The sequence below is a fragment of the Bos indicus x Bos taurus genome, chromosome 6, assembly GCF_003369695.1.
Source record: "Bos indicus x Bos taurus breed Angus x Brahman F1 hybrid chromosome 6, Bos_hybrid_MaternalHap_v2.0, whole genome shotgun sequence".
NCBI classification, from domain to species: Eukaryota; Metazoa; Chordata; class Mammalia; order Artiodactyla; family Bovidae; genus Bos; species Bos indicus x Bos taurus.
In genome coordinates, this window is record NC_040081.1 from 6212009 (window position 1) to 6239204 (window position 27196).

The 27196-nt window shown below is 40.7% G+C and overlaps 1 protein-coding gene and 1 long non-coding RNA gene across 4 annotated transcripts in view; one reads left to right on the forward strand and one right to left on the reverse strand.

Moving 5' to 3' along the window:
• Nucleotides 1-17177, forward strand: part of PDE5A (phosphodiesterase 5A) — a 148722-nt gene extending 131545 nt beyond the window's left edge. For all 3 annotated transcript variants that reach the window (XM_027543723.1, XM_027543725.1, XM_027543724.1), the window contains exons 18-21: nt 4270-4333; nt 9074-9148; nt 10883-10966; nt 12969-17177. In XM_027543723.1, the coding sequence (XP_027399524.1) occupies nt 4270-4333; nt 9074-9148; nt 10883-10966; nt 12969-13106 (361 nt within the window). In that variant the 3' untranslated portion in view covers nt 13107-17177. The remainder of the gene's footprint in view (nt 1-4269; nt 4334-9073; nt 9149-10882; nt 10967-12968) is intronic.
• Nucleotides 15480-27196, reverse strand: part of LOC113893994 — a 62443-nt gene continuing 50726 nt past the window's right edge. The window contains exon 4 of the long non-coding RNA XR_003511422.1: nt 15480-17143. This is a non-coding gene — a long non-coding RNA (uncharacterized LOC113893994). The remainder of the gene's footprint in view (nt 17144-27196) is intronic.

The following is a 27196-nucleotide window of genomic DNA, read 5'->3' on the forward strand; positions in this document are numbered from 1 at the left end:
TTCACATCAGGTGGCCAAAGTATTGTAGCTTCAGCTTCAACATCAGTCCTTCCAATGAACACCCAGGACTGATCTCCTTTAGGATGGACTGGTTGGATCTCCTTGCAGTCCAAGGGACTCTCAAGAGTCTTCTCCAACACCACAGTTCAAAAGCATCAATTCTTTGGTGCTCAGCTTTCTTTATAGTCCCACTCTCACATCCATACACTACTGGCAAAAAAACATAGCTTTGACTAAATGGACTTTTGTCAGCAAAGTAATATCTCTGCTTTTCATATGCTATGTAGGTTTGTCATAGCTTTTCTTTCAAGGAGCAAAGGTCTTTTAATTTCATGGCTGCAGTGATTTTGGAGCCCAGGAAAATAAAGTCTTTCACTGTTTGTATTGTTTCCCCATCTATTTGCCATGAAGTGACAGGACTGGATGCCATGATCTTCATTTTTTGAATGTTGAGTTTTAAGCCAGCTTTTTCACTCTCCTCTTTCATCTTCATCAAGAGGCTCTTTAGTTCCTCTTTGCTTTCTGCCATAAGGGTGGTATCATCTGCATATCTGAGGTTACTGATATTTCTCCCAGCAATCTTGGTTCCAGCTTGTGCTTTATCCAGCCCAGCATTTCTCAGGATGTACTCTGCATATAAGTTAAATAAGTAGGGTTACAATATACAGCCTTGACATACTCCCTTCCAAATTTGGAACCAGTCTGTTGTTCCATGTCCCTTTTTAACTGTTGCTTCTGGACCTGCATACAGGCTTCTCAGGAGGCAGGTAGGTGGTCTGGCATTCCCATGTCTTGAAGAATTTTCCACAGTTTGTTGTGATCACACAGTCAAAGGCTTTAGCAGAATGCCTTAGTAGTCAATAAAGCAGAAGTAGTTGTTTTTCTGGAATTCTCTTGCTTTTTCTATGATCCAACAGATGTTGACAAGTTGGTCTCTGGTTCCTCTGCCTTTTCTAAATCCAGCTTGAACATCTGGAAGTTCTTGGTTCACATACTTGAAGCCTGGCTTGGAGACTTTTGAGCATTACTTTACTAGCGTGTGAGATGAGTGCAATTGTGCAGTAGTTTGAACGTTCTTTGGCATTGTCTTTCTTTGGGATTGGAATGAAAACTGACCTTTTCCAGTCCTGTGGCCACTGCTGAGTTTTCCGAATTTGTTGGCATACTGAGTGCAGTACATTCACAGCATCATCATTTGGGATTTGAAATAGCTCAACTGGAATTCCATCACCTCCACTAGCTTTGTCCATAGTGATGCTTCCTAAGGCCCACCTGACTTCACACTTCAGGATGTCTGTCTCTGGGTGAATGATCACACTGTTGTGGTTATCTGGGTCATTAAGATTCTTTTTGTATAGTTCTTCTGTGTATTCTTGCCACTTCTTCTTAATATCTTCTGCTTCTGTTAGGTCCATACCATTTCTGTCCTTTATTGAGCCCATCTTTGCATGAAATGTTCCCTTGGTATCTCTTAATTTTCTTGAAGAGACCTCTAGTCTTTCCCATTCTCTTGTTTTCATCTATTTCTTTGCATTGATCACTGAGGAAGGCTTTCTTATTTCTCTTTGCTATTCTCTGGAACTCTACATTCGAATGGGTATATCTTTCCTTTTCTCCTTTGCCTTTCACTTCTTTTCTTCTCTCAGCTATTTGTAAGGCCTCCTCAGACAGCCACTTTGCCTCTTGCATTTCTTTCTTGGGGATGGTTTGGATCACTGTCTCCTGTACAGTGTTACAAACCTCCATCCACAGTTCTTCAGGCCTCTGTCAGATCTAATCCCTTGAGTCTATTTGTTACCTCCACGATATAATGAATGGTGAGGGATTTGATTTAGGTCATACATGAATAATCTAATGGTTTTCCCTACTTTCTTAAATGTAAATCTGAATTTTGCAATAAGGAGTTCATGATCTGAGCCACAGTCAGCTCCTGGTCTTGTTTTTGCTGACTGTATAGAGCTTCTTCATCTTGGGCTGCAAAGAATATAATCAGTCTGATTTCATTATTGACCATCTAGTGATGTTCATGTGTACAGTCATCTTGTGTTGCTGGAAGAGGGTGTTTGCTAAGACCAGTACGTTCTCTTGGGAAAACTCTGTTAGCCTTTGCCCTGCTTCATTTTGTACTCTAATGCCAAACTTGCCTGTTACTCCAGATATCCCCTAACTTCCTACTTTTACATTCCAGTCCCCTATGATGAAAAGGACATCTTTTTTTGGTGTTAGTTGTAGAGTCAGAGCTTCAGGGTTCTGTTTTTCCTCAGCTGTTTTCCCTGTCCCTCCCTCCCATCCTTAGCTATTTCTATTACTGCCTTTACCGTGACAAGAACCAGACCATTAAAAAATAACTAAGTGAATAATAAAGACAGAAGTGGTAATTAGACTGAGGACAGTGCTCTACTACAATTTTATAACTAACATCTCTTTAGATAGATAGGTGTCATTTCACATGCAAACAAACATACACATGTCCAGCTGTCTGTTCACACAAATGTCATGCTTCATGTAAGAGCCTCAACATGTTTTTTAGAGCAATGCCTTAGAAAAGTATACACACACTACTGCAATCTGTGACCAGTTTTTCCCAATAACAAAAATGGAATCCAACCTCAATTCCAAGTCTGTGCCACCGTTTTCACTGCTATACTCTCCTAACTTCTGACCTCTTGCAGAGAAGCACTCAGTACACCTAGCACTCAGGTTGCCTCTTCCACTATTCACTGTCCAGACACTGCATGGTCTTCTTTGGGGGAGACAGTTTGCACTGGCAAGCATTATTGGAATCCTTCATGATTAAACATTTCTCTGGTGTACTCATTACCTGCGATAAGAATTGGTATAAGAGAGTCTGAGGCCAAAAACCATTTTCTTTGTGGCCTAATATGGTTAGGGAAGATGTACTTTTATTTAGATTGTCCTCTGATTGCAGCCATGAAATTAAAAGATGCTTACTCCTTGGAAGGAAAGTTATGACCAACCTAGATAGCATATTCAAAAGCAGAGACATTACTTTGCCAACAAAGGTCTGTCTAGTCAAGGCTATGGTTTTTCCAGTGGTCATGTATGGATGTGAGAGTTGGACTGTGAAGAAGGCTGAGTGCCAAAGAATTGATGCTTTTGAACTGTAGTTGTTGGAGAAGACTCTTGAGAGTCCCTTGGACTGCAAGGAGATCCAACCAGTCCATTCTAAAGGAGATCAGTCCTGGGTGTTCTTTGGAAGGAATGATGCTAAAGCTGAAACTCCAGTACTTTGGCCACATCATGCGAAGAGTTGACTCATTGGAAAAGACTCTGATGCTGGGAGGGATTGGGGGCAGGAGGAGAAGGGGACGACAGAGGATGAGATGGGTGGATGGCATCACCAACTCAATGGACATGAGTTTGAGTGAACTCCAGGAGTTGGTGATGGACAGTGAGACCTGGCATGCTGCGATTCATGGAGTCGCAAAGAGTCGGACACGACTGAGCGACTGAACTGAAGAGGTACAAGTGACGCAGTCCTTTACCTTGAGTGTTTCTATATGTGACAGTGATGGCCTTTTTGCCTATGTCTTCAAACAGATTGAAAGAATTAGATGGCAGGTATTTAGACCTGACATGGAAAAACACTACCCCAAAGAGAAACCACTTCCATGCAGTAGTCACGGTACTGAGTTCTAGAGCACCTTGTCACAGCCCCCAGAGTCCAACATGGTTTTCAGCTTCTCTAACAAGAGAAGGAGTAAAGAGCACCATCTCCTTTCATTTCCCTCTTCTCTCCAGCAGGTACTGTTCAATAATTTAAAGACTTTTCACATGGGAGCCACAACGTGTGCTGAGTGAACTAGGATGACCCATCACAGTCCTTGCTGTCATGGGGATTTTATCAATAGGATAGTTGATGTTTCACAGTTAATTATTAGTAATCAATGTGTTTTCACCACACTGTCACTGAGAATGGAAGGCCAAAGTAAAAAAAATAATAATAGCAGGCAAGTTTTTGCTCAGAGGTTAGTAATTTCTCTCCTTCTGCTAATCTGGAGATACAACAAGGCAGTTTGAGGGCAATTCCAGTGGTTCACTGGGTAACCAAAACAACTGACACTGTGATACCATTGTATCAGTTCTGCTTCTATATAAATTCTATTTCGGTTTCTTCAGTCTTTGTAAACTGCCATCTCTGGAGTTTATGGGGTTTTAATTTAACTTTTTATCAGTAACTAACTACTTACTAAGGTTTATATTCACATAAAGGTAAACAGGAGTATTGGACCTCTTTTTCCTTAACAGAGCGATGCTGATGACAGCTTGTGATCTTTCTGCAATTACAAAACCCTGGCCTATTCAACAACGGGTATGTTGTTTAGTGATGAAAAAGTAGTAATTAAAAGTCAAAGTATGTGATGATTTGAGAGAATAGCATTGAAACATGTATATTACCATATGTGAAACACATCGCCAGCCCAGGTTTGATGCATGAGACAGGGTACTCAGGGCTGGTGCACTGGGATGACCCAGAGGCATGGGATAGGGAGGGAGGTGGGAGGGGGGTTCAGGATGGGGAACACATGTATACCCGTGGCTAATTCATGTCAATGTATGGCAAAACCAATACAGTATTATAAAGTAATTAGTCTCCAATTAAAACAAATAAATACAAATTTTTTTTAAGTCAAAGTATGAAAAACCTTTACTCTTAAATGTAGCTTTTAAAGTACTTGGGAAACTTTTAATCTAAACTTTAAGTAGTATTAATAGCAGATAATTGGACATAAACACTTTTCTTTTTTAGAACACTTGTTATGACTTAATAATTATTAACACAGCAAAAACCTAGCTGTTGATAAAGTTTAATTCCAGTACTGTTTTTAGCTCAGTTTTTTTTTTTTTAAGCACATCCCTTTAATAGTCTTAATAATTAGAAGACACAAACTCCATTTTCTTGGAGTTAGCCTACTAGGCTGTACTTCAACTCTAAATAGGCATTAACAAGTAGAACTTAAACATTTCTGGTGCTCATAAATATAGGACATGTTGATATAAGATATGCAGAAGGTGCTAATTAGAGCCCGGGGTCAGGTGGCTAGAAATATATCGTCTCTCCAAATAAGTCAGTGCCGTAGCCTTGTGCTGAGGCATAAAGGCCGTAGGCTAAACATAAGGGGGGCGGGGGGTTTCCACGCGATGATGTGTATATTGTGTTTGTTTTCTGAGACTGCATTGTCGATCCTAAATGTACTACCTGAGATTATTGACAGTTGCTGCTGGTCACAACTATGGGATACATAGTCATGGAGCCCAGGAATGACAGGCTCGTCTCCTGAACCACGTGCTGACAAGACAATATCAGGAATGCACTCTCCAGGTGCCAAAGATGACATGCCATAAGCACGCGAGAAATGTCTCTACAGACCTTCCTGCTCCATAATAAGTAACACTACATGCCCATTTCAAAACAGGAAAGAGAATGGACGAGGAAAGAATTTCTTTCTTTCTCTTTCTTTTGAATCAGACTCTGAAAACATAGTGCAGTGAAGCTGGGGTCCAGACAAAAAGCAGCACTATAAAGCCGCTATAATTAAAACAGTTTGGAATTGGTATCAGACCCGTGGACACAATAGGACACCGAGAACTGCATAGAACACTTACATGATTAAGATAGCATTGCAAATAACTGGGGGAAAGACAGACTTTACTAAATAATGTTAGGATGGTTTTCCCATCTTCCATAGCCAGATGGCAAAAGATGAAACTGGATCTATTCTGCATACTTAAATTCCAAATGGACCATAGAGCTCAGTGTAGACAATTAAACCATGCAAGTACTAAGTAAAAACATTTGTGGATTCTTTTATAACTGAGGAGTGAAAAAACTTTCCTAATTACGGCTCCATATGCAGAAACAATAAAGACTGACAAATTTGATTACATGAAAATAAAAAATTAAGAAAACTTTTTTGCATGACAAAGACACAATAAGCAAAAACAGACAATGCTGCTGCTGCTAAGTCGCTTCAGTCGTGTCCGACTCTGTGCGACCCCATAGACGGCAGCCCACCAGGCTCCCCCGTCCCTGGGATTCTCCAGGCAAGAGTACTGGAGTGGGGTGCCATTACCTTCTCCGAACAATGAGAAATAGGTAAAAATATTTACAACTTTTATCTGATAGCTAATATCCATAATATCAAAGAACTTCTTAAACATAAAGAAAACAGCTAACAATCCTACTGGAAAATGGGCCAAGATTTGAACAAAAAGTTGATAGAGAAAGAAATGCGAATGGCTCTTACTCATTTGAAAAGGTCTCAGAACCTCAATCACAAGGAAAGATGCAAATTAAAACTGTACTGACAAAAAACGACTTGTCCAGAATCTCATAACAGCATTATTCCCAATAGTCAGAAACTAGAAACATCCACATGTCCCTCAACAGGAGAGTGGATACATGCATTGCAGCGCACTGCCTCACACAGTGCCGCTCTGCTCAACAGTAGAAGGAAGCTGACGCCGACGCAGGCAACGCCATGGACAAGTCTCACCAACAGTATATATCCAGTGAAAGCAGCCGGACGCAAAAGAACACGTACTGTGATTCATTTATGTCGCTTTCTAGAAAAGGCAAAACTAATCAGTGGTGAAGGAAATGAGGATAGTGGCTGAGTGGGGAGGAAGCAAAGCAGGTTCGGTGACTCACGGAGAAGGGCCTGAGGGCAACTTCTGGGTGATATAAACACTGTTTCTTGGTTGGGGTATGTGTTAACCTAGTCACATGCATTTGTGACTGCAGACCCATGATCTATGCAATTCACTGAAAAAAAAAAAACAAAACACACTAAGACACCATTTCTCAACTGTCTGATTGGCAAACATTTAAAGATTTTACAGCATACTCTGTTGGGGAAGCTGTGGGAAAACAAGAAATGCAAAATATTGTAACTGTTTGGGAATATATGATTACACATACTCATTTACTATTACTTCTAGGAATCTTATCTCAAAGATATACTGGCAAGAATATAAAAATACATTTACATAGACTATTCATTTTAGTGCTGTTGGTCATAGCAAAGACAAGAAATAGCCCAAGTGTTCATTAATATGGTACTAAGTAAACTGTAGTATTTATTTATATGATGAAGTCTCTGCAACAGTAAAAAGAAAGGAGCACTTTCTGTATACTACTATGGGGTGATTTCAAAGATATAAGTGAAAAAGAAAAAACAAGGAAGAGAAAATGGGTATGGTATGCTACCATTTATCTGAGAAGGCAATGGAATATGAATGTATGTACTTATATTTGCATATAGTTTTAAAAAGCAGGATTAACTGTTAAAAAGTTAATGATTTCCCACGGGGAAGGAAGGAATAAGATTGAGGGAACAGAGATATAAGGTAGGGTTGCTTGCATGTACTTGTTTTGTAGATTTAATTTAGGAACCATGTAAATTGTGTTTATAAAGTTGAACTTTAAAAAAATCACATAACCTGGGAAGCAAAATGCAACAATGTGATTTTGGTTGCAAAACCACACTGAGGGGGACAGTTTTATTCCAAGAGATTTAAAACCGTTACTTGACCATGTAACTCCAGTCGATGTACACTAAGAAGAACAACAGCAAACCATTAAAGCTGTTTTTCAGTAATCATATTAGGGGAAATTTTGTATATATATTCAGTCACCATAGTGGATGATGTGGGTAAAAGCAAATGAGAAATTCTATTGATATTGTTGAGAGGTAGGATTTTTAGTGTGAGTAGAAAGATAGAGATCCAAGATGGATAAGGTTTTGCAGAAATCCTATAGTCCTGATTTGAATAGGAATTACTATATGAACTTACATTGTGTAAGCTCCATTCATTAAAAGGGCTTAAAAATAACCAACACCCTGGTAGAAATGAACGAGCCTTGTGCCCTGATTGAAGTTTCTAAATACCTCAGTTTAAAAGAATGAGGACTCCATGAAGAAATGGCTGATTGCCCGTTCCAAAACAGGAAATGTACAAGATGAGCTAAGAACATCTTGTAATAGCAGAAAGCAAGAACTATCAAAGACTGATAGAGCCGTGTCAGAAGAGCAAAGAGGCCAACTGAGTTGGCCAAAATGGAACAATGTGGGTGGGCATCAGTAAGGACCGAAATACATTAAATACGTTTAAATCCAAAGTTCAAAATAATAATAAAAATAATAAAGCCTTCTTCAGTCATGTTTGTTGGATGCTGGAGAACTGAGTTATTATTTTTTTCCAATGGTAATTATACTAGAGAAAATCAAGTTATTTCTCCTTTATTTATACAAATTATACTTCAGGGTAACTAAAAATTGATGTGGGGGACTTATTCTATTTCAGCTATAAAGAAAAAGGGAATGATTGCTTTGTATATTACTTTTTGCAGCCTCTAAATTAATGGATCCAGGCAAAGCTCATGAAGGACTGTTAATATCACAAAGAGAGGCGACCAGGCATTCCATTGTCAGAAGTACATGGCACAGCCTGAGAAACAGTCGTAGCAAAAAAAAAACAAAACTCAATCGAATCAAGTGTCTAGATCTCATTACTGGTGTATGGAAATACAGGGAACAGAGAAACATTAAATTTCATTATGGAAACACAATCAGCAAAATCCAGACAACAGGAGGAACAACGCAGTTTATTCAACAGCAGTCAAAATCATACGGACATTTTTTAAAAAGAGAGACGAAGAGGAATTGGTAGACTGAAAGAAACCTAAGAGGCATGGCAGTCAGCCTCAGTATAAGGACCTACCTGATCCTGTGTTTCTCGCAGCGCCTGGTATAACCCGTGCTTAATATCTCACTGATTATGCGTATGGATGGGCACACAGTGCTTTCTTCCCACTACTGCGGAGGCGGAAATAACATGTTGCTCTTTTCTCTGAGTTATAGATTACAGACTCTAGCCTTTGTGATTAGGTACACATTACAATAAAGTATTTACTGTTACTGCTTTATTCTAATTTTACTGATGTGGTTAAAAGCCACAGATTTGATGGGTTTTATTATCTTCATTTAAAGTCTGTTTTACTGAGTGATATGCCTTTAATTACCCACACTTAGTCTGTTATTGATTTCAGATAGCAGAACTTGTTGCCACTGAATTTTTTGACCAAGGAGATAGAGAGAGGAAAGAACTCAACATAGAGCCCGCTGTAAGTATGAGACCTTGTTGGGAGGAATTATTCATATACATGTTTTTGTTGTAGATTCCTTTTTGTGCTTCTATGAGATTTTAGGAAGACAATTTCTCATCTTTTTATAAAGTCCTTTTTCTTACCTGAAGAATTAAACATGTTTGTTACAGAAAACATGCAAATAACAAAGGACAGAAAAGACTCTGAGTTATCAAATCATACCTGCTTTTTGTAATTTTTTCCATTTATATATCATAAGCCACTTTGCATTCTAACAGATGCTTTGTCCTATATGCCATTTATAATGGTTACATGAAATAGTGCATGCATGCTCAGGCATGTCCAACTCCTTGTGACCCCATGCTTTGTAGACTGCCAGGCTCCCCTGTCCATGGGATTTGCCCAAGAATACTGGAGTGGGTTGCCATTTCCTCCTCCAGGGGATCTTCCCGACCCAGGTATCAAACCCACGTCTCCTGAGTCTCCTGCATTGGCAGGTGGATTCTTTATCACTGAGAAGTGGTAAGCCCCACATGAAACAGATGCAGCTATTATTTACTGTTTGGTATAATTTTGTAGAGTTTACTATTACAAACAGCACTTTGATAAATAGCTGTTGTTGTTAAATATTTGTATACTGCATTTTTTGCTCAGGGTAGGTAGAGAATCTCGAATACAAGAAGATTCTTCTCAACCAATGAAGTTTTTCCTGAAATGGATGAGTTTTTCCTGGAAGTGGTGCATAGGGTCATTCTTTTACTCAAATGAACATTTATTGAGCCCACATTAAATGGGCCATGGTTACAAGATGCCCCTCCTCTGGTACCATTGCCTCTGCTTTACTCTTTAGCCTCATCTGGGCACACCCTATGTCTCATTCGTCTTTTGCAATTATTTAGTCTCCTAGACATAGTACTCGGAGCTTCCCTGGTGGCTCAGTGGTAAAGAATTCTCCTGCAGTGCAGGAGACACGGGTTTGATCCCTGTGTCAAGATCCCCTGGAAAAGGAAATGACAACCTGCTCCAATATTCTTGCTTGGACAACCCCATGGACAGAGGAGCATGGTGGGCAATAGTCCATGGGGTCACAAAGAGTCAGACGTGACTTAGTAACTAAACACACACACAGTAATAGGCTTGTTAGAAGCTCGGAATCCTCTCAGAAAATGGTGGGTAGCAGAGTGATGGTCACAGCTAACAGAGAATCTGCTTCATTTTAAACGAGCACTGAGACAGACTCTTTGCTCCCCTCAGAGGTGCTGGCTTTGTCTTATGTCGTCATGAGCTCCTGAGAATAAGCAACAGTGATATCTGCGTTCTTTTCACTCAGAGAGCTCTCTGTGTGAACTGAGTTGTAATCGACTGTGGCCTCAGTGGCGTCTTTCACAAAGCTGAGAGTGTTTGATTCCACATCAGTAGACAATTAGAAAGCGTGTCTGTTTTCCAGATACATGTCAGCAGTGGACTCTAGGTCAGTGCCTAACTCTAGGTCACCAGTTGATCTGAGGTCAGTGATCAGTTCTGGTTCTGGGGGTCACGCAGGGACAGTCACAGCCCCAGTGAACGAGAGAGAGAGGACCAGGGCCTTCTTGAGCATGGTTTGGTGCAGGGGGGTAGGAGCCTCCAGAAGGTGAAGAGGCGGTAGGCAGGTGTCTGGCCTTCCTCAGCTAACCCAGGGAATCATCGTTTAAGAGCCAACTTGTATTGCATTAAGGAAATCAGATCTGTGTATGTGTGTTTCTGTGTTTTCAGGATCTAATGAACCGGGAGAAGAAAAACAAAATCCCAAGTATGCAAGTTGGATTCATAGATGCCATCTGCTTGCAACTGTATGAGGTATTTACTATGAAAACTACTAGACTTTTGACAGTGTTATGAAGTAAATTGAAGCAATGAACATCAGGCACATTTTTTTTTCCTTCTTAATCAAGAAACTAGAAGTAAAATAATCAGGACATTTCTTTTACTAATGAACATGCTGTTTGTACTGAACAAGGAACACATTTTATATTTACTATTTCTCAAAAATGTCAATTCATTGATGTATATCTAATGAGTACCTACTGCATGCTAGGCTCCAGCAAATTCATGTAGCGAATGCTGAGAAAAAGTATGTGCCAGTGCTACACTCAAAGGAAGTATATTCTGCATACTCTATGTTAGCATATTCTTTTTAAGACTAAATTTTGGCCTAAATAAGGAAAAACAGTTATCTAACTTCTTCTCATAGGATGACTTTACTACTGTTAAGAAAATTTTTATGAGGATTACAGGAAGGCAGCTAGGAAAATATTGCAGGTTCCCATTTTCATATACTTGTTAGTTTGGGTTTTTTAAATTATTCTCCCTAACATATCCAACTGACTAGTTTAGATGCTATGCCCCAAATACAGAAAGTAGATGCTGTCCTTGTCTTTATACATTTAAATAGGAAACGGTCTTTAAGTATTTGGGGAAAAAAACATTTATCATAGGAGGAATCATAGACTGCCAAGACCAGAAGAAAGGCTAGAAATTTTTTAATCCAGACATTTCACAGATTCAGTCATTGAATCTGTAAAACGTCCATCTTCCAGGGAGATGGAATGCTTGTCCCAACTAGGTAGGTAGTGGGAGAACTGTGTTTAGAGTTCAGTTCTCAGCCTGGGCCCAGGGTTCTAGCCATCAGATGAATTGAAGAAAGAAGCTGTGGCTGATGAGGAAAAAGGAGGGAGGGATAGGAGAGACAGCAGAAGAAAACAGGATGAAAGAACGCGTGTGAGGCCCCAGCACCACCTTCTGCCCTCCCTTCTCGGCAAGCTGGCTGTTTACTGCTGTGCAGAAGCCTTCCCAGCAGCGTCTCCAGCACCTCCCAACAGTCATCCTTTCTGTAACAAATGCCTTCCTTATGGACTGGATTAAGAGTTCCTCAGCTGCAGATACTAATGTCTCTCTCCATTTTTTCCCCATGCCCATAAATATAGTCAAATCACCCATTATAAATTTCATCCTTCTACATTTCCTATTCATTTTATTTTAATCTACAGTTAAATTCTATGTGATATAGACAGACATTTTTACTATTATTACAGAAGTTATAGGTTCTTATAGAAAAATCAGAATAATAAGAGAAGCGAAAGGATAAAATCACTTATAATTCTACTACTGTTATTTTAGTGCATATTCTTTATGACATTTTCATATATTTTTCATTTAACAAAAATTGCTCTTTGCAATCCATAATAGAATGTACATCTTTCTGTTTCAAATGTGTTTTCTATGACAGCTTTAATGGCTGCAGAATAGTAACACAATATTTCTAACCCTGCTGTTGGGTATTTAAGGCAATGTTTGTCTATGACACAGACATCTACAGTGAATGTTCTTGTAAGCTAAATATTTATGGAACTATAGTTGGTAAATAATAATGCCATATAGAGTTTAATCTTTATTATAATCTTGGATAAAAATTTAATGTATATTGGATAAAATTATTTTATAGAAAATCACAAAAACTAAGCATCCCCCCATGAAGTCAACACTTAGAGAGAACCATCTGTAGTACATAAAAGCAAATGGATTCTTTCTCTACAGAGCCAATTCCACACAGATCTGTCTTCACTGCTTAATAATGTTATGTTGAAATGTGTGCATTTCCTCTCTGTCTCAGCATGTGTTGCACGTCTGTATAGCTTAAGAGGAGTCATTCATAAATGATCTGTGATCACAGCTCTGTGAGAACCCCAGCAGTGGGTCTGCTTGGGAAGTGAGTGTGTGATGTGACCCTCTGGGACAAGCCTGGGGAGAGGGCTTATTTCCCGGTACCATCTAGTCACCGGCTTTCTTCCTCTCTCTTTAGGCCTTGACCCATGTGTCGGAGGACTGTTTCCCTTTGCTGGACGGCTGCAGAAAGAACAGGCAGAAATGGCAGGCTCTTGCAGAACAGCAGGAGAAGACACTGATCAATGGTGAAAGCAGCCAGACCAAGCGGAACTGAGAGACCTATTCATGCAGAGCTGAAGTTGACAGATGGTGTCTTCTGCAGTATGCCTAGTTTTGCTATATACTGTACAGATTTGGTTGTATACTTTGCCACTGCTGTATTTTTATTTTTGCACAATTTTTGACAGCGTAGCATGAAATGTTTTTAGAGGACTATTGCATATTTTCTGTACATTTGTTTTATGCCACTGAACTGAGATTATCAACGACACCCACTCTTAGCACGTGAATAAGAGCACTGTTTGTAATACTTTGTGTACTGCAAGGTACAAGTTGCATTCTTGCACAGAGGCTAATTTGGGGTTTGTTTTTTTTTTTTCTGGGGATTTTAAATAATTGGTTTTGTGTTTTCTGAATTATCAATCTTTCAAGAATGTTTAGAATCTTTTCTTTCTTAAAAATAGTCTAGGAGCAAACTGAATATATTCTGTGACATTTAAAACCTTCATAGAATAGAAAAAAGTGTTGACTTTTAAAGCTTGTTGGATTTTAAAAGGAATTGGCTATATTTTTCAACACTGTATTACCTTAACGAAAGAAAGTTAAAACTCTAAACAAATGGAAAGTACTATAAGGCAGTATTGTAAAGAAAAGGCATTACTTAATTAATTTGGTTTTTTTGTTGTTAGAGAACAGGCAAGAGAGAGGTTTCTTATTTCAGTGCAATACATCTCCCCAAAGGCTACCCATAAATGCTCACTTCGACCTAACAGACCTGGTAGAGAGCAGGAGGAGCCTGGGAAGAAGACCCAGCCCCTGAGTCTCGAGGGATGAGCCTGCTGCAGAAATGGAGCAGCCAGGACAGCCGTCAGGGAAGAGAACACTCCACCGGAGGACACCCTGACAGTCAGAGGGTCACACACTGAGCTTCCTTTTCGTTCACCTCACGAGTCATTGTTGTAAGTCAACACTTTAAAACACAAGCGATCATGGGCGCACAGGCCTGAAATGAGCTGTGACCACTCAGGATAAGAGGGTATGCACCCTAAACTGGCCCCTGAGCTCGTACTTGGTGGGATTTACTTCTCATAACTTTTAGTCCATTTAGAAAATGCTAATGTTTTCTTAGAACTTGAGCTCATTTAATTGTATTCCCACTGTACATATGTGCCCCTAAAGACACTGGTATTCCATATAAGAGAAGTAGATAACGAATTGAGAAACTGGTTCCGGAAAAGAAAATCTGCTCTAAACGTGCAGTAATGTTTGGACTTGGGGAAGAATAGGAAGACAGGCATTTCACCTGTTCACGTCCCTCCACATCCCTGAAAAAAGTTTCTGAGTTTCTAGCACTGGTTTGGATAGGAACGCTCTTGGGGATATGATAATGCAGCATTCTAAAAGAATTTTCACTAAAACATATTTTCCATTTATATATATTTTTTCCCTAAACATCCTAAAATTCAACATATAAGTTTTGAAAATTCTAAGTGTGTATATGTATCTTGACATTAATTTTATTTTTACTCTTCAGTTAAAAAACAAAACAAAACATATTGTATTGCCATCATTTTGTAGTGGTAAGGGAAAGTCTAGAAGGCTATCAGTTGTTGAATGCAGTATGTATTACTGTTGTAACACTTGTAGCTTCAGCATGTTATTCTGTTTTTAAGTCATACACATGAGATCTGAGAGTTTGCCTCTTGGTGGCACTGGTGTGTAACTTACACAGACTGTCACTAACATAACATATCTTCATACCAGGATATGCCTATGCATGCATACACAATTCCTTAGTACCAAAAATTCGTTTGAAGAATAGCAGTCTTTTCAGTAACCTATCTTTTTACCATACACATTGTGATTTAACAGTTATGTGAAAATCTGTAATCAAATATTTCAGCAGTTTGTTCAGGGCCTCTCATGTATGTCATTACAACTTTTACATACACAGTAGACTATGTATAGAGAATTTGTATGTATGTCATTTTAACAAGTAATATGATATATTTAGAAATTCTTGGCGTACTTTTAGATAATGGCTTATTTTACTAGTTTAGAAACTGAAAGAAGTTGGGCAATGCCATACCTATTTTATCTTTGGGTATTTTAGTTCATACAGAAGAGTGCTTCTTGAAGCCTGGTTAGTTGGTTCAAATACTTTTTAACTTTTAGGAAAATCATTCCATACATGGATTAATACGTGGTACATGGACACAAATTCTTATGTGAATATTTCCTTTCCAGTATCCTCTCAAGTTGGGGGAAAAATGCATATATATATATATGTATTTTTTTTCTCTCACCCTACCCTATATTTATATTACCTGTAACTAGCAAGAAATTGTTCTAGATTAGTTTGCTGTTGTTCTAGCTGAGTAACATGATACCATTTCATTTCAATTTTCAGCCCCAGAAGTCCGCACTACTTTGCTAAGTTGTGAATGATGTCTGTAAGATTGCCTGCCCGGCCTTATACACTCACAGGAGTGGCCTTTGCCAGTCACTAACCCGTGTGAACTCGAGTTTCAGTGTCATAACTGCTGTGAGTGTGAACCAGTTGTGCCGCTGAAGGAGTTGTGTTTGGGCTAAGCCTTCCCTGCAAGGGGGATGTCGCAGAGGACAGCTCCTGTGTCAGAGCTGGTGGGTCCTGGAGACCACTGTCGGAAAGGAGATGGCGGGCCCCAAAGCAAGGTGTCGAATCCCATATGTTATTTCCTATGTTGAGTTTCCAAGACTGGGGAGAAAAAAAAAAAGGTACATTTCTTTGGCTCCTAGTGCAGATCATTAGTTGTATGAGATTTAGAGCTCTCTCAGCACCTCGCCTCAAGGTACAAACGCCACCGATCTCCTTACTACAAGTAACAGTTTCCTCCCACGGGAGTGTTGGAGATGAGAAAGTGTATGACAGCGTACTGGAAATAATGGGTTGCAAGAGGAAACGGGTCACAGATATATTCTCACCTAGCTGTGAAGTGCCTTTATTTTCAGCACAGAGCACAAATGTCAGACCAACTCCAATTTGATGTTCTGTTTCCCTGTGTTTTCCATCAGATTGTACTCCTAAAACTTTACAGGCCATCAGAAGAAATGCTGTTTGTTTTGTTTTACAAGCTTGATTTAAGATGGGATAGGAGGGAAGAGTATAATTGCTCTCCTCGCCTAGGAATAATTATAGTTAAAACAAGGTAGTATAACGCAGTGCTCAGCATCCGACATGCCTCAGTCCACCTTTTACTGAGTTCCTGCCACATGTCAGGTACTGCACTCCACAGTGGAGACCACGCAGCGACCTCATAAGAGACTCACCAGCTTCTGCTTCTGGCGATTTAATGTGAAAATATAGGGTACAGTTATCACTTTCACTTATATGTATTATACAGTTTTTCAAGGACCTTCTTTACCTGGAACTTATTAAGAATCTGTCAGTGAACATCCTGTCTTCCTATAAGTATGCATCACTTAGCCTGTTGATAGCTTAAAGAACACCTTATGTTAAGTATGGAGTCATATATTCCACCGTATAGATTATTTTTCCATATGCTAGCCAGGTAGAGATTACTCAAGAGTTCTCTCAGACTGTTAAACCGCACACGGTTTTGGACCCCTTCTGCTCCACCGCAGGGAGCGAGGAAGAAAGTATTAAAGCTCACTTTGCCCTTCCCATATGCTTCTCAAAAGCCTATGTAAACATGTCTTAATGAATGTTGTTGAAAGCCATGTAAATAGTTAAAAACATAAATTTCTAATACAGTTTAAGGGAAGAAAAAGCTTATGAATCATCACTAGCCACTTAATATCTATTTCTTATACCTTTTCAATACATTTGAACAAATATATAGTTTCTAGCACTATTTTTATACTAGAATAAACAGTTATTACTATGTATATTATGTTTAGCATTTAAGTCATTTTAAATAATTGTGAATGTTGGTTTCTTGTCTTTCCTCTCCCCCACCATGAAAACCATTTCATATGACTTTGACAAAATCACTTTAAAAGAACACTTACCCACCTATGATGCCAATGATCAGGGTGGTTTTTCCATTGTGCAGACTCATCACTTGTCAGCTGTTTCCTCATTTTGCCATGCTGTGTAAAAATAAAAAAAAGAATTAACAAGTAAGTATGAGCACTGTGTCATTCTTACAGGACTTTGAATTTTAGGTGAGAAGAATGGGCCCAAGAGTTTGAGTGACTTTAATCCAGCTAACCTGTGGTCCTATTAGCTGGGTGGGGGCGGGGGGGGGGGGGTGGGCAGATGTGGTTTAATAAACTCCTCTGTTCAGCCTAGACACCTGAGTAAAATAATCTTTTTGTTAATATGCTTTGCTACCAGGTGGAGGGCAACATTTTCCACACACCTCAGCACTTCAAATCTCTAACAACAGAGAGAATAACTGTTAGCATCCTCAGGTTGCATGAGGAGCTAAGGCTTAGGAATTAAAGACTTGCCAAATGGCATGAGTTGGATGTGAGCCCAGATCTGTCTAGTTTGAAAGCAGGTATTTGTTCCACTTAGTTCTCTCCTTGAATTTTAACTGTAAAAGGTCCCGAATCCACTCTTAGTGGATCAAATGGGTTATCTAGAAGCACGAGATACAAGATGTCCTGCAGATGTGGCTTTATTTGGGGCTTCAGAGTTAATACTCCTTTGGTTCATTTGGTAATAGCTAATGCTATGCCATCACAGAATCCCAGGTACCACTGTGCTTCAGCGCTGCTAGTCTAGAGGCATGGAGGTACAATTAAAGGCAATACTTCTGATTCGTTATTCAGTTTTGCCACTAGACAAGCCCTCTCACGTTGAGCACAGAGTATCCAGTCTATGCCTAATTCACAAAGCTAAAGACAAAAATAAAATGAAAGCTCATGTAAAACAGTATTGTAGATCTTCTAACCACTAGCTAGCACCATAATTTCAGTTGTATTTAAAGAAGTAATCTTAACTGGGTACAATGAATAAACTGCTTTTAAAAATATTTTTACCGGCTAAAGAAAAACAGGGCTTCCCTGATAGCTCAGTTGGTGAAGAATCCGCCTGCAATGCCGTGGACCCTGGTTTGACTCCTGGGTCAGGAAGATCCGCTGAAGGGATTGGCTACCCACTCCAGTATTCTTGGGGTTCCCTGTGGCTCAGCTGGTAAAGAATCCACCTGCAATGTGGGAGACCTGGATTCGATCCCTGGGTTGGGAAGATCCCCTGGAGAAGGGAAAGGCTACCCACTCCAATATTCTGGCCTGGAGAATTCCATGGACTGTACATGGGGTCACAAAGAGTTCGACACGACTGGGGTGACTTTCACTTTCAAAGAAAAACAAATGGAAAAAAAAAATCAATAAAGAATTAAGATTTGCTTACTTCTGTCCAGTGATCATTTGATTAAGATTTTCTGCAAATAATAATTGATCATCTGAAGTCTCTCTAATTGATACTCATTAGTCTATCCACAGCGACATCATTCCTTCTTGTATAAAATCCACATTTTTGCTATTAGCTGTGCTGCCTTCTCAGCAAACAGGGATATAGTTGATATATATATATATATATATATATATATATATGCAAATATCAGTGTGTAATTTTCTGCATTTAAGGCATATAAAAAAATTAACAGAAACACCTTGAATTTGCAGAGAATATTTTCTGATTTTAAGTTACATTCAGCCTTGGCAGGAGAGAAACTATGTTTCTAACCACATTTTTTTTTTTCCAAAATAAAAATCCACAGGAATTATGAATGGAATCAAAATAATAATTACTTGAATCAAAAGAAATCTAAAAGGCATGCCTGTCTCATTTTTAAAGGTATGTATGCAGGCATGTGTGTGTGTAAATATTCAGGAACTAAGTTGACTCTCAATCATCTAACAGCAATCCCAATGCTATGTTTTAGGCTTCATCTTTATCTGAATTTAAGGTACAAGAGCACATGGCTAAGGGCAAGAAGTGGAAGGAATGAACTATCACATGAACTACCACAACAGCTTTAAACTTTAATATCCCCTATATTAAATACTTTTAGAGCCACGTTTCATGTCATATCACTGTTTCCCTTACCCAACAGGAGCATTTTCTAGGCTTTATACAACATCAATCCAGAATATTGCTGTAAGTCACGAGCTTCCCCCTTCACCAACCAGCTCTCTGAAAGGTAGGGATTCTCTGATCATGCTGATATGCCTTGACAGGGAGGAAAAGCATTAAACATGCTCAATGGCGACCTTGGCTACAGCTGCTCTCTCTCCAGAAAAGCTAACAGAAGTATTTACTAAGGGTGCCCTACCAAGTCTATCAGAATAAGTAATGGACTTCTTGGGGGAGTGTATGAAGGCAGGGCTGTGTCCCATCATCATGTCCTCTCTTTCTTCAACCTCTGTTTCTCTTCTTCTACTCTGGCTCCATGCATAAGGCCTTCAAGCATACTTGATTCTCCCGGCCCTAAAGAACAGCTGCCTGGATCACACAGCCCTCCCACCAACATCTCTTGCATTCTGTTTCTGTTAATACTTTGAAGGTACCCAACAGTGAAAGAACAAATTTTCATCCAATTCCCTTTGACGTAAAATCGGATCTTATAAAGAAAGGATAAGGTAATTCTAGTGAAGGGCAACAGAAAGATCAATACAGCATTTTTAGAAATTCTCAGACAAGAGCTAAATTTTAAGATGGAAAAATAAACTGAATAGAACAATTTCGGGAAAGAATATTTGTTTTCTATTGTGAACAGGAAGTCACCAGGCTTTCACTAATAAACTGATAACCACTGGTGGAGTTACTCTCATTGGGATTTTCACCATTTTGCTAGGAGTCAAGGGAAATTCATAAAAGGCTAGCTAGAGGTCAATGATCTCATGGAGAAGATAAGACTTACATTTAAAAATAACAATGCCCAAAAAAAGTCAACAGAAGATGTTGATTCATTTCTAAATACTTGATTCTTTCCTAAGTATCAGGCTCAGGTAAACTAATACACATTGTCTCACAAAGCATCTAGTCCAGCAGAAGCTACACAGGAGGGCAAATAGTCTGCATCAAGTGTGGGAGTGGAGGGTTCACAGATGGCTTCCTGAAGTGTGTGACAACTGGCTTAGCCAAGTGTAAAGGAGGAAGAGTATTCCAGGCTGAAGGAACGTGTGAAGACCTAGAAGCAGCAAACGTGAGAACCCGAAAGGCTTCCCACAATTTTACTTAATTTGTATAAAATTTATACTTTTAAATGATGAGGGTTACAAACATATTTATAAAGTATAAATATTATGAATACTTATAAATGTGTAAAATAAAGCAAATGTGCTTTACTTTTAAATTGAAGTATAGTTGATCTGGGGCTTCCCTGGTGGCTCAGGCGGTAAAGAATTGCGGGGAATGAGCTCCGCCCATGGCAAAGGTCATGAGGAAGAATGCTCGGCATACGCAAAGGCGGGATCAAGCCTCAGGAGTCTCCCTGGAAATTCTCGAGCATCTACCCCAAAAACCAGAGTCTGCCTACTTTATACTTTGTGCTTTCAACTACACCTCTGACTTTACAGGGGGCTGTCCCCCACTACCTCTCTCTGAAAAAAGAGTTAGCTTACAGCTCCAGTTAATAATTCCTGGGTGTGACAGTGTTTAACCTACAAACTCCTTTGGAAATCCTCTAGCCTGCCTGAATAGGTTTTTCCAGCCACATGTGATTGCTCAGAGCCTCCCAACTGTGAGAGGCATGAGATGTTCTAAACTGTCTAAACACAGATTCTTTTGAGCAGTTAAAAGATTGATTAGAAATTGTATTGGTGAAGGGTTTTTCACTTATTGGGCCTTGTTCACTGAAACTTGGTCTCCCCATGTCGCTCTCTCTCCCAAATTCTGGCTGAGTCTCCATCTGGAGTGCAGAACCCGCCATGCTTACTAATTATGCCTGGGCTTCTAAGATCCAACCGGGGAGGCCTCAGTGTCTCCTCTCCTTCGGGAGAACGGAAGGATGCCTGCGGCCTACGTAAGTGGTGCAAACTTCTTGTCGAAGTTTTACTGGTCTCCTGCGTAAACCAAGCTACTCAGCCTCTTTTCTCCACTGAATTTTCCTACTGAGCTATCCTCATCCTATTACTCTTTATATCTTTGATAAAATATTTAAATAAATAGGTCGCCGAAGCCGTCCCCGCTTCGAATACCCTGGATCAGCCGGGGCTGGTCCCCGGCAAAGAGTCTGCCTGAAATGCAGGAGACCAGGGTTTGATCCCTGGGTTGAGAAGATCCCCTGGAGAAGGGAATGGCAACACACTCCAGGATTCTTGCCTGGAGAATCTCATGGACAGAGGAGCCTGGTGGGCTACAGTCTATGGGGTCACAAAGAGTCAGACTAACATACACACGTAGCTGATTTACAATATTATGTCAGTGTCAGGTATACAATATGATGATTCAATATTTTTATAGATTATATATTCCAGCAAAATGTTCTTTAAGTGTATACTTGAGTTTTTAAGAAAATATCAGAGAAATCTCTAGAGGCCAAAGAAAGGCTAATCAAAAATCCAGTGTAAGTGTGTGAGCTGATACTATGTCAGGCCCAGGAATACCTGCAGATCTGTATCATGAGGGGGTTTTAAATCAGACCTGGAAACATGGTCTTGAGAGTCAGGGGAGCACCTGGGAAATGGCCCTCCAAGAAAGACTGAGCACTCTGAAGAGCTGTGCTCTCAACATGTAGAAAGTGGGGGGAAATTCAGAGACACAGGACAACTAAAGGAAGCCTGCCTGTCGTAATCTGAGCTCTGGTTAAAAAATAATAACATAGAGTCCATCTTCACATTAACCCAGATTTGGGATTTGAAGCTGATGCGGGACTCTCCAAGTCAAATAGCAAGCAAGAAGTCTCAGGCAGGTAATATCTGTGAACAACTGTTGAAAGCAAAGGCAAAATGTCTTTGGATGAACACATCCTCAAACAGGCCCATGAAATTTCCACACAATTTATACCCCTAAAGACAAACTCATAATTGCAATATACACGAGGAAACAGTAATTCACACCATACAAAGTCAGAAGCCATAAGACTGTAGGATCAGATCCTCAAAAAATTCAGGCAACAGAACCCCTAAACAGAGGCTGCAGGGAGGCATCACTGGCTCCTCGCTCTTGTGCTTCCAAATGCAAGGAACACCCCTCAGGTGACACCCGTAGCCTCCTGTTGCAGCATTCACCCAAACAAGCGGTTCCTGAACTTGAACACTACCACTATGGATTGATTTTTACATGGTAATAAACTAGGTAAATATCTCTTCTCAATTTCCTAAATTTTCATTGAAAAAAAAAATCTGTTAGCTTCCTATTGCTGGTGCAGCAAATTACTACCACAAATGGACTGACTTAACACAAATTTATTAGCTTACTGTTCAGGTGATCTAAAGTCTAAAATGTGTCAGCAAGGCTACATTCCATCCAGAGGCCACTTCCTGGCCTTCCTGAGCTCTCAGAGGCTCCCAGCACTGATGAGTTCATGGCCTCTTTCTCCATCTTCAGAGCCAACAGCATAACATCTGCAAAGCTCCCCACTCAGTCACACACCACACACTTCCCCCTACCTATCCCTGCTTCCATCCTCACGGTTTCTTCTCTAACACTCCTGTCACCCTCTTAAGGATCTGTATGATCATGTGGCCCATCCAAATAATCCAGGATGAACTTCCTTTTTCAAATGCTTAACAACCACTTCTGCAAAGCCACATAAAGGGACATGTTCACAGAGTCCAGGGGTTAGGATGTGGACATGTTTGGGGGCCATTATTCTAACACAGCCACTTTCACATGGACTCTTGAATACGTTTTTGGTGTGCTCTTTTAATAAGACTGTTCTTTAGGAAAGTTTTGGGTTGGAAAAGGATTGGCCAAGAAAGTGGTATAGTGGAGTAGAAAGACCCTAAGGTCGCCTATCACGAGCACACCAAAATCACAGCTAAAGCGCTATCATCTATGAAAAAGATAGCTCCTACCAGAAAAGCTCCTCTACAACTAAAGACAAAAAGAAAGAACCACAGCAAGGCGGGTAGGAGAAGTGGACTCACAATCTATGACCAAGTCCCTTATCCCCAGGTGGGCAACCCACAAACAAGAATAAATATAGGGCTGTCCCAGAGGAGTGAGTTCTTAGCCCCACTTTGGGCTCACCAACCCTAGGATCCTGCACTGGAAAGATGAGATTCTAGAGAATCTAGCATTGAAGGCCAGTGGGACTTAATTTCAAGAGCCCCACAGGATGGGGGCGGGGCGGGGTCGGGGGAGGCGAGAGGAATTGAGACATCATTCGTAGAGGGTGCACATAAAATTTTACACCAGGACCCAAGATAAAAGCAGGAATTTAATGGGATCCAGGGCTAGACCTCTTTGCTCGTCTTGGAAAGTCTCTGGACAGGTAGGGGTGTCTGAGGCTCACCATGGGGACATAGACCCTGGGAGCAGTCATACCAGAGAGGTTCCCTCTGTCACATGGACATGCCTACTGGTGGCCACCATTTGGGGACCCTCCTTCTAGCTCATTAGTACCCAAACCTGGGCTTATCCAACAGCCTTTAGGCACCAGCACTTGGATGCCTCAGGTCAAACAACCAAACAGGGTGGAAGCACAGACCCATCCATCAAGCAAACAGGTTTCCTAAAGACTTCCTGAGACCACAGCCATCTCTTGACACTCCCCTAGACATGGCCCTGTCCCCCAGAAGCTGCTGCCAAGACCCAGCTCCACCCACCAGTGGGCAAGCCCAATCCTGCCCTCCAGAAGCCTGTACTGGCTTCTAGACCAGCCTCAAACATCAGTGGGTAGACACCAGACACAAGAAAACCGTGCTCACACAGCCCACCCACAACAGGCCAGAGGCTTCCTGGGACAGCAGGCCAGCACCAGCTTCTCCACAGCCTCATACCCAATGTGTCAGGAGGCTGTCCCCCCCGCACCACCAGTGATCTGACCCCTGCCCTGGGATCCCTGGACCCGAGAGCCCAGACTTCAGAACCCAGTTATGCCAGTAATTTGTCACCAACCCCTGGAGTATTCTGGACCCAGATCCTGCTACTAGTGAGCCACCACTGGGAGCTGGCATTATCCACCCGTGGGATGGCACCAACCCTGGAGTATTCTGGACCCAGATCCTGCTACTAGGAGCCACCACTAGCCCTAGGGCCTCCTAGAATTCTGTAGCCTGCAGCCTGGAGACCAGGCCACACTAACCAACAGTCAGGAGAATCCACGTGGGGCAGGGCCTGACAACCAACCAGGCTAGGGGCCTGAGAAACCTACGATACCACCCACGTAGTCAGCCCCATCACAGTAGGACTCACAGCTCTTTTACAGAGAACCCCTAGAGCATACAGCTTGTGTGGTGAGAGGGGAGTGTGCTGTGGTGAGGCACAGATATCTACAGAGGGACACTTCTCCAAGGTCAACAGACATAACTCACCTACCACGTGCATAAAAATACAAAAAGCACTTAGAAAAATATGAGGCAGAAGAGGACCATGTTCCAGATGAACTAACAAGAATAAAACCCCAGAAGAACTAAGTGAAGTCCAGATAGACAATCTACCCAAGAAAGAGTTTAGGTGTAAAGGTGATCAAAGAACTCAGGAGAAGGATGGAGGCAGAGCAAGAAGTTATAAGTTTTTAACAGAGCTACAGAATATAAAGAACAACCAAACAGAGGTGAAGAATACAATAACAGAAATGAAAAATACACTAGAAGGAAATCAGTGAAGAAAGTCTATATATATATATAGACTACTATAGATGAAGGTGAAAGTGGAGAGTGGAAAAGTTGGCTTAAAGCTCAACATTCAGAAAACGAAGATCATGGCATCTGGTCCCATCACTTCATGGGAAATAGATGGGGAAACAGTGGAAACAGTGTCAGACTTTATTTTTCTGGGCTCCAAAATCACTGCAGATGGTGACTGCAGCCATGAAATTAAAAGACGCTTACTCCTTGGAAGGAAAGTTATGACCAACCTAGATAGCATATTGAAAATCAGAGACATTACTTTGCCAACAAAGGTTCGTCTAGTCAAGGCTATGGTTTTTCCTGGGGTCATGTATGGATGTGAGAGTTGGACTGTGAAGAAGGCTGAGCACTGAAGAATTGATGCTTTTGAACTGTGGTGTTGGAGAAGACTCTTGAGAGTCCCTTGGACTGCAAGGAGATCCAGCCAGTCCATTCTGAAGGAGATCAGCCCCGGGATTTCTTTGGAAGGAATGATGCTAAAGCTGAAACTCCAGTACTTTGGCCACCTCATGCGAAGAGTTGACTCATTGGAAAAGACTCTGATGCTGGGAGGGACTGGGGGCAAGAGGAGAAGGGGATGACAGAGGATGAGATGGCTGGATGGCATCACTGACTCAATGGACTTGAGTCTGAGTGAACTCCGGGAGTTGGTGATGGACAGGGAGGCCTGGCATGCTACGATTCATGGGGTCGCAAAGAGTTGGACACGACTGAGCGACTGATCTGATCTGATAGATGACTATCTTCAGTGTTATTTTAGATTCCTTCTTTTTGTGTGTATATGTGTATATATATATATATAAAAGTTTACTTTGTGTTTACCATGAAATTTTTGTATATATACAGACTACTATACAAAAGCTGCTATACAAAAGCTTCATGGCAAAAACATATCAAACATCTATAATATATATACACACAAAAAGAAGAAGGAATCCAAAATAAATGATACTCATCAAATCACAAGAGGGAATAAAAAGGGGGAAAAATTCCTACGAAAACAACTCTAAAACAATTAACAAAATGGCAATAATAACATACATATTGATAATCACTTTAAATGTAAATGAACCAAATGCTCCAACTAAAAGCCACAGACTGCCTGCTGCTAAGTCACTTCAGGCATGTCCGACTCTGTGTGACCCCATAGATGGCAGCCCACCAGGCTCCCACATCCCTGGGATTCTCCAGGCAAAAACACTGGAGTGGGTTGCCATTTCCTTCTCTAATACATGAAAGCGAAAAGTGAAAATGAAGTCACTCAGTCGTGTCCGACCCTCAGCCACCCCATGGGCTGCAGCCTTCCAGGCTCCTCCGTCCATGGGATTTTCCAGGCAACAGTAGTGGAGTAGGGTGCCATTGCCTTCTCCGACAGACTGCCTAAACAGACAGTCTTGTTTTTGTGTCTACAAGACATGTTGCCTACAAGAGACTCCCTTCAGATCTAGAGATATACACAGACTGCAAGTGAGGGAATAGAAAAAGGTATTACATGCAAACAGAAACCAACAGAAAACCAGAGTAGCTATACTTACATAAAACAAAATATACTTCAAAATAAATACTGTTACGAGATAACAAAGAAGCACTGTACATAATGATCAAGGAATCAGTCCAAGAAGATACAATTGTAAATTCATGTGCACTCAAGAAAGGAGCACCTAAATAACTAAAGAAAATATTAATGGACGTAAAGGAGAAATTGACAGTAACACAATAATAGAAAATGAAGTGAAGTTGCTCAGTCGGGTCTGACTCTTTGCGATTCCATGGACTGCAGCCCCCCAGGTTCCTCTGTCTGTGGGATTTTCCAGGCAAGAATACTGCAGTGGGCTGCCATTTCCTTCTCCAGGAGATCTTCCTGACCCAGGGACTGAACCTGAGTCTCCCGCATTGTAGGCAGATGCTTTACTGTCTAAGCCACCAGGAGAGTCCTATGTATATGTGTGTGTGCTATGCCAGATAAAGCATACCCTTTAACTCAGTAATTCTGGTAATGTTTCCAAAGAATATATATAGATCGATAGATAACTCAGCCATACAAATATGACATTTTACCATGTGCAATAACATGGATGAACCTGGAGGGTGTCATGCTTAGTGAAATAGGTCTGGTAGAGAAAGACAAATACTGAATGCTATCACTTACATGTGGAATCTAAGAACATACGATAATAGTAGGGGACATTAACACTCCATGTATATCAATGGACAGATCATCCAGACAGGAAAGCAATATGGAAACACAGACCTTAAAACGCACATTATGAACTTAAAAGACACCCAATGAACCTAACTGATTTATAGAGAGCATTCCACCTGAAAGCAACTGAATAGACACTCTTCAAGTGCACATGGAAATTCCCCAGCACAGATCACTAGCTGGGCTAT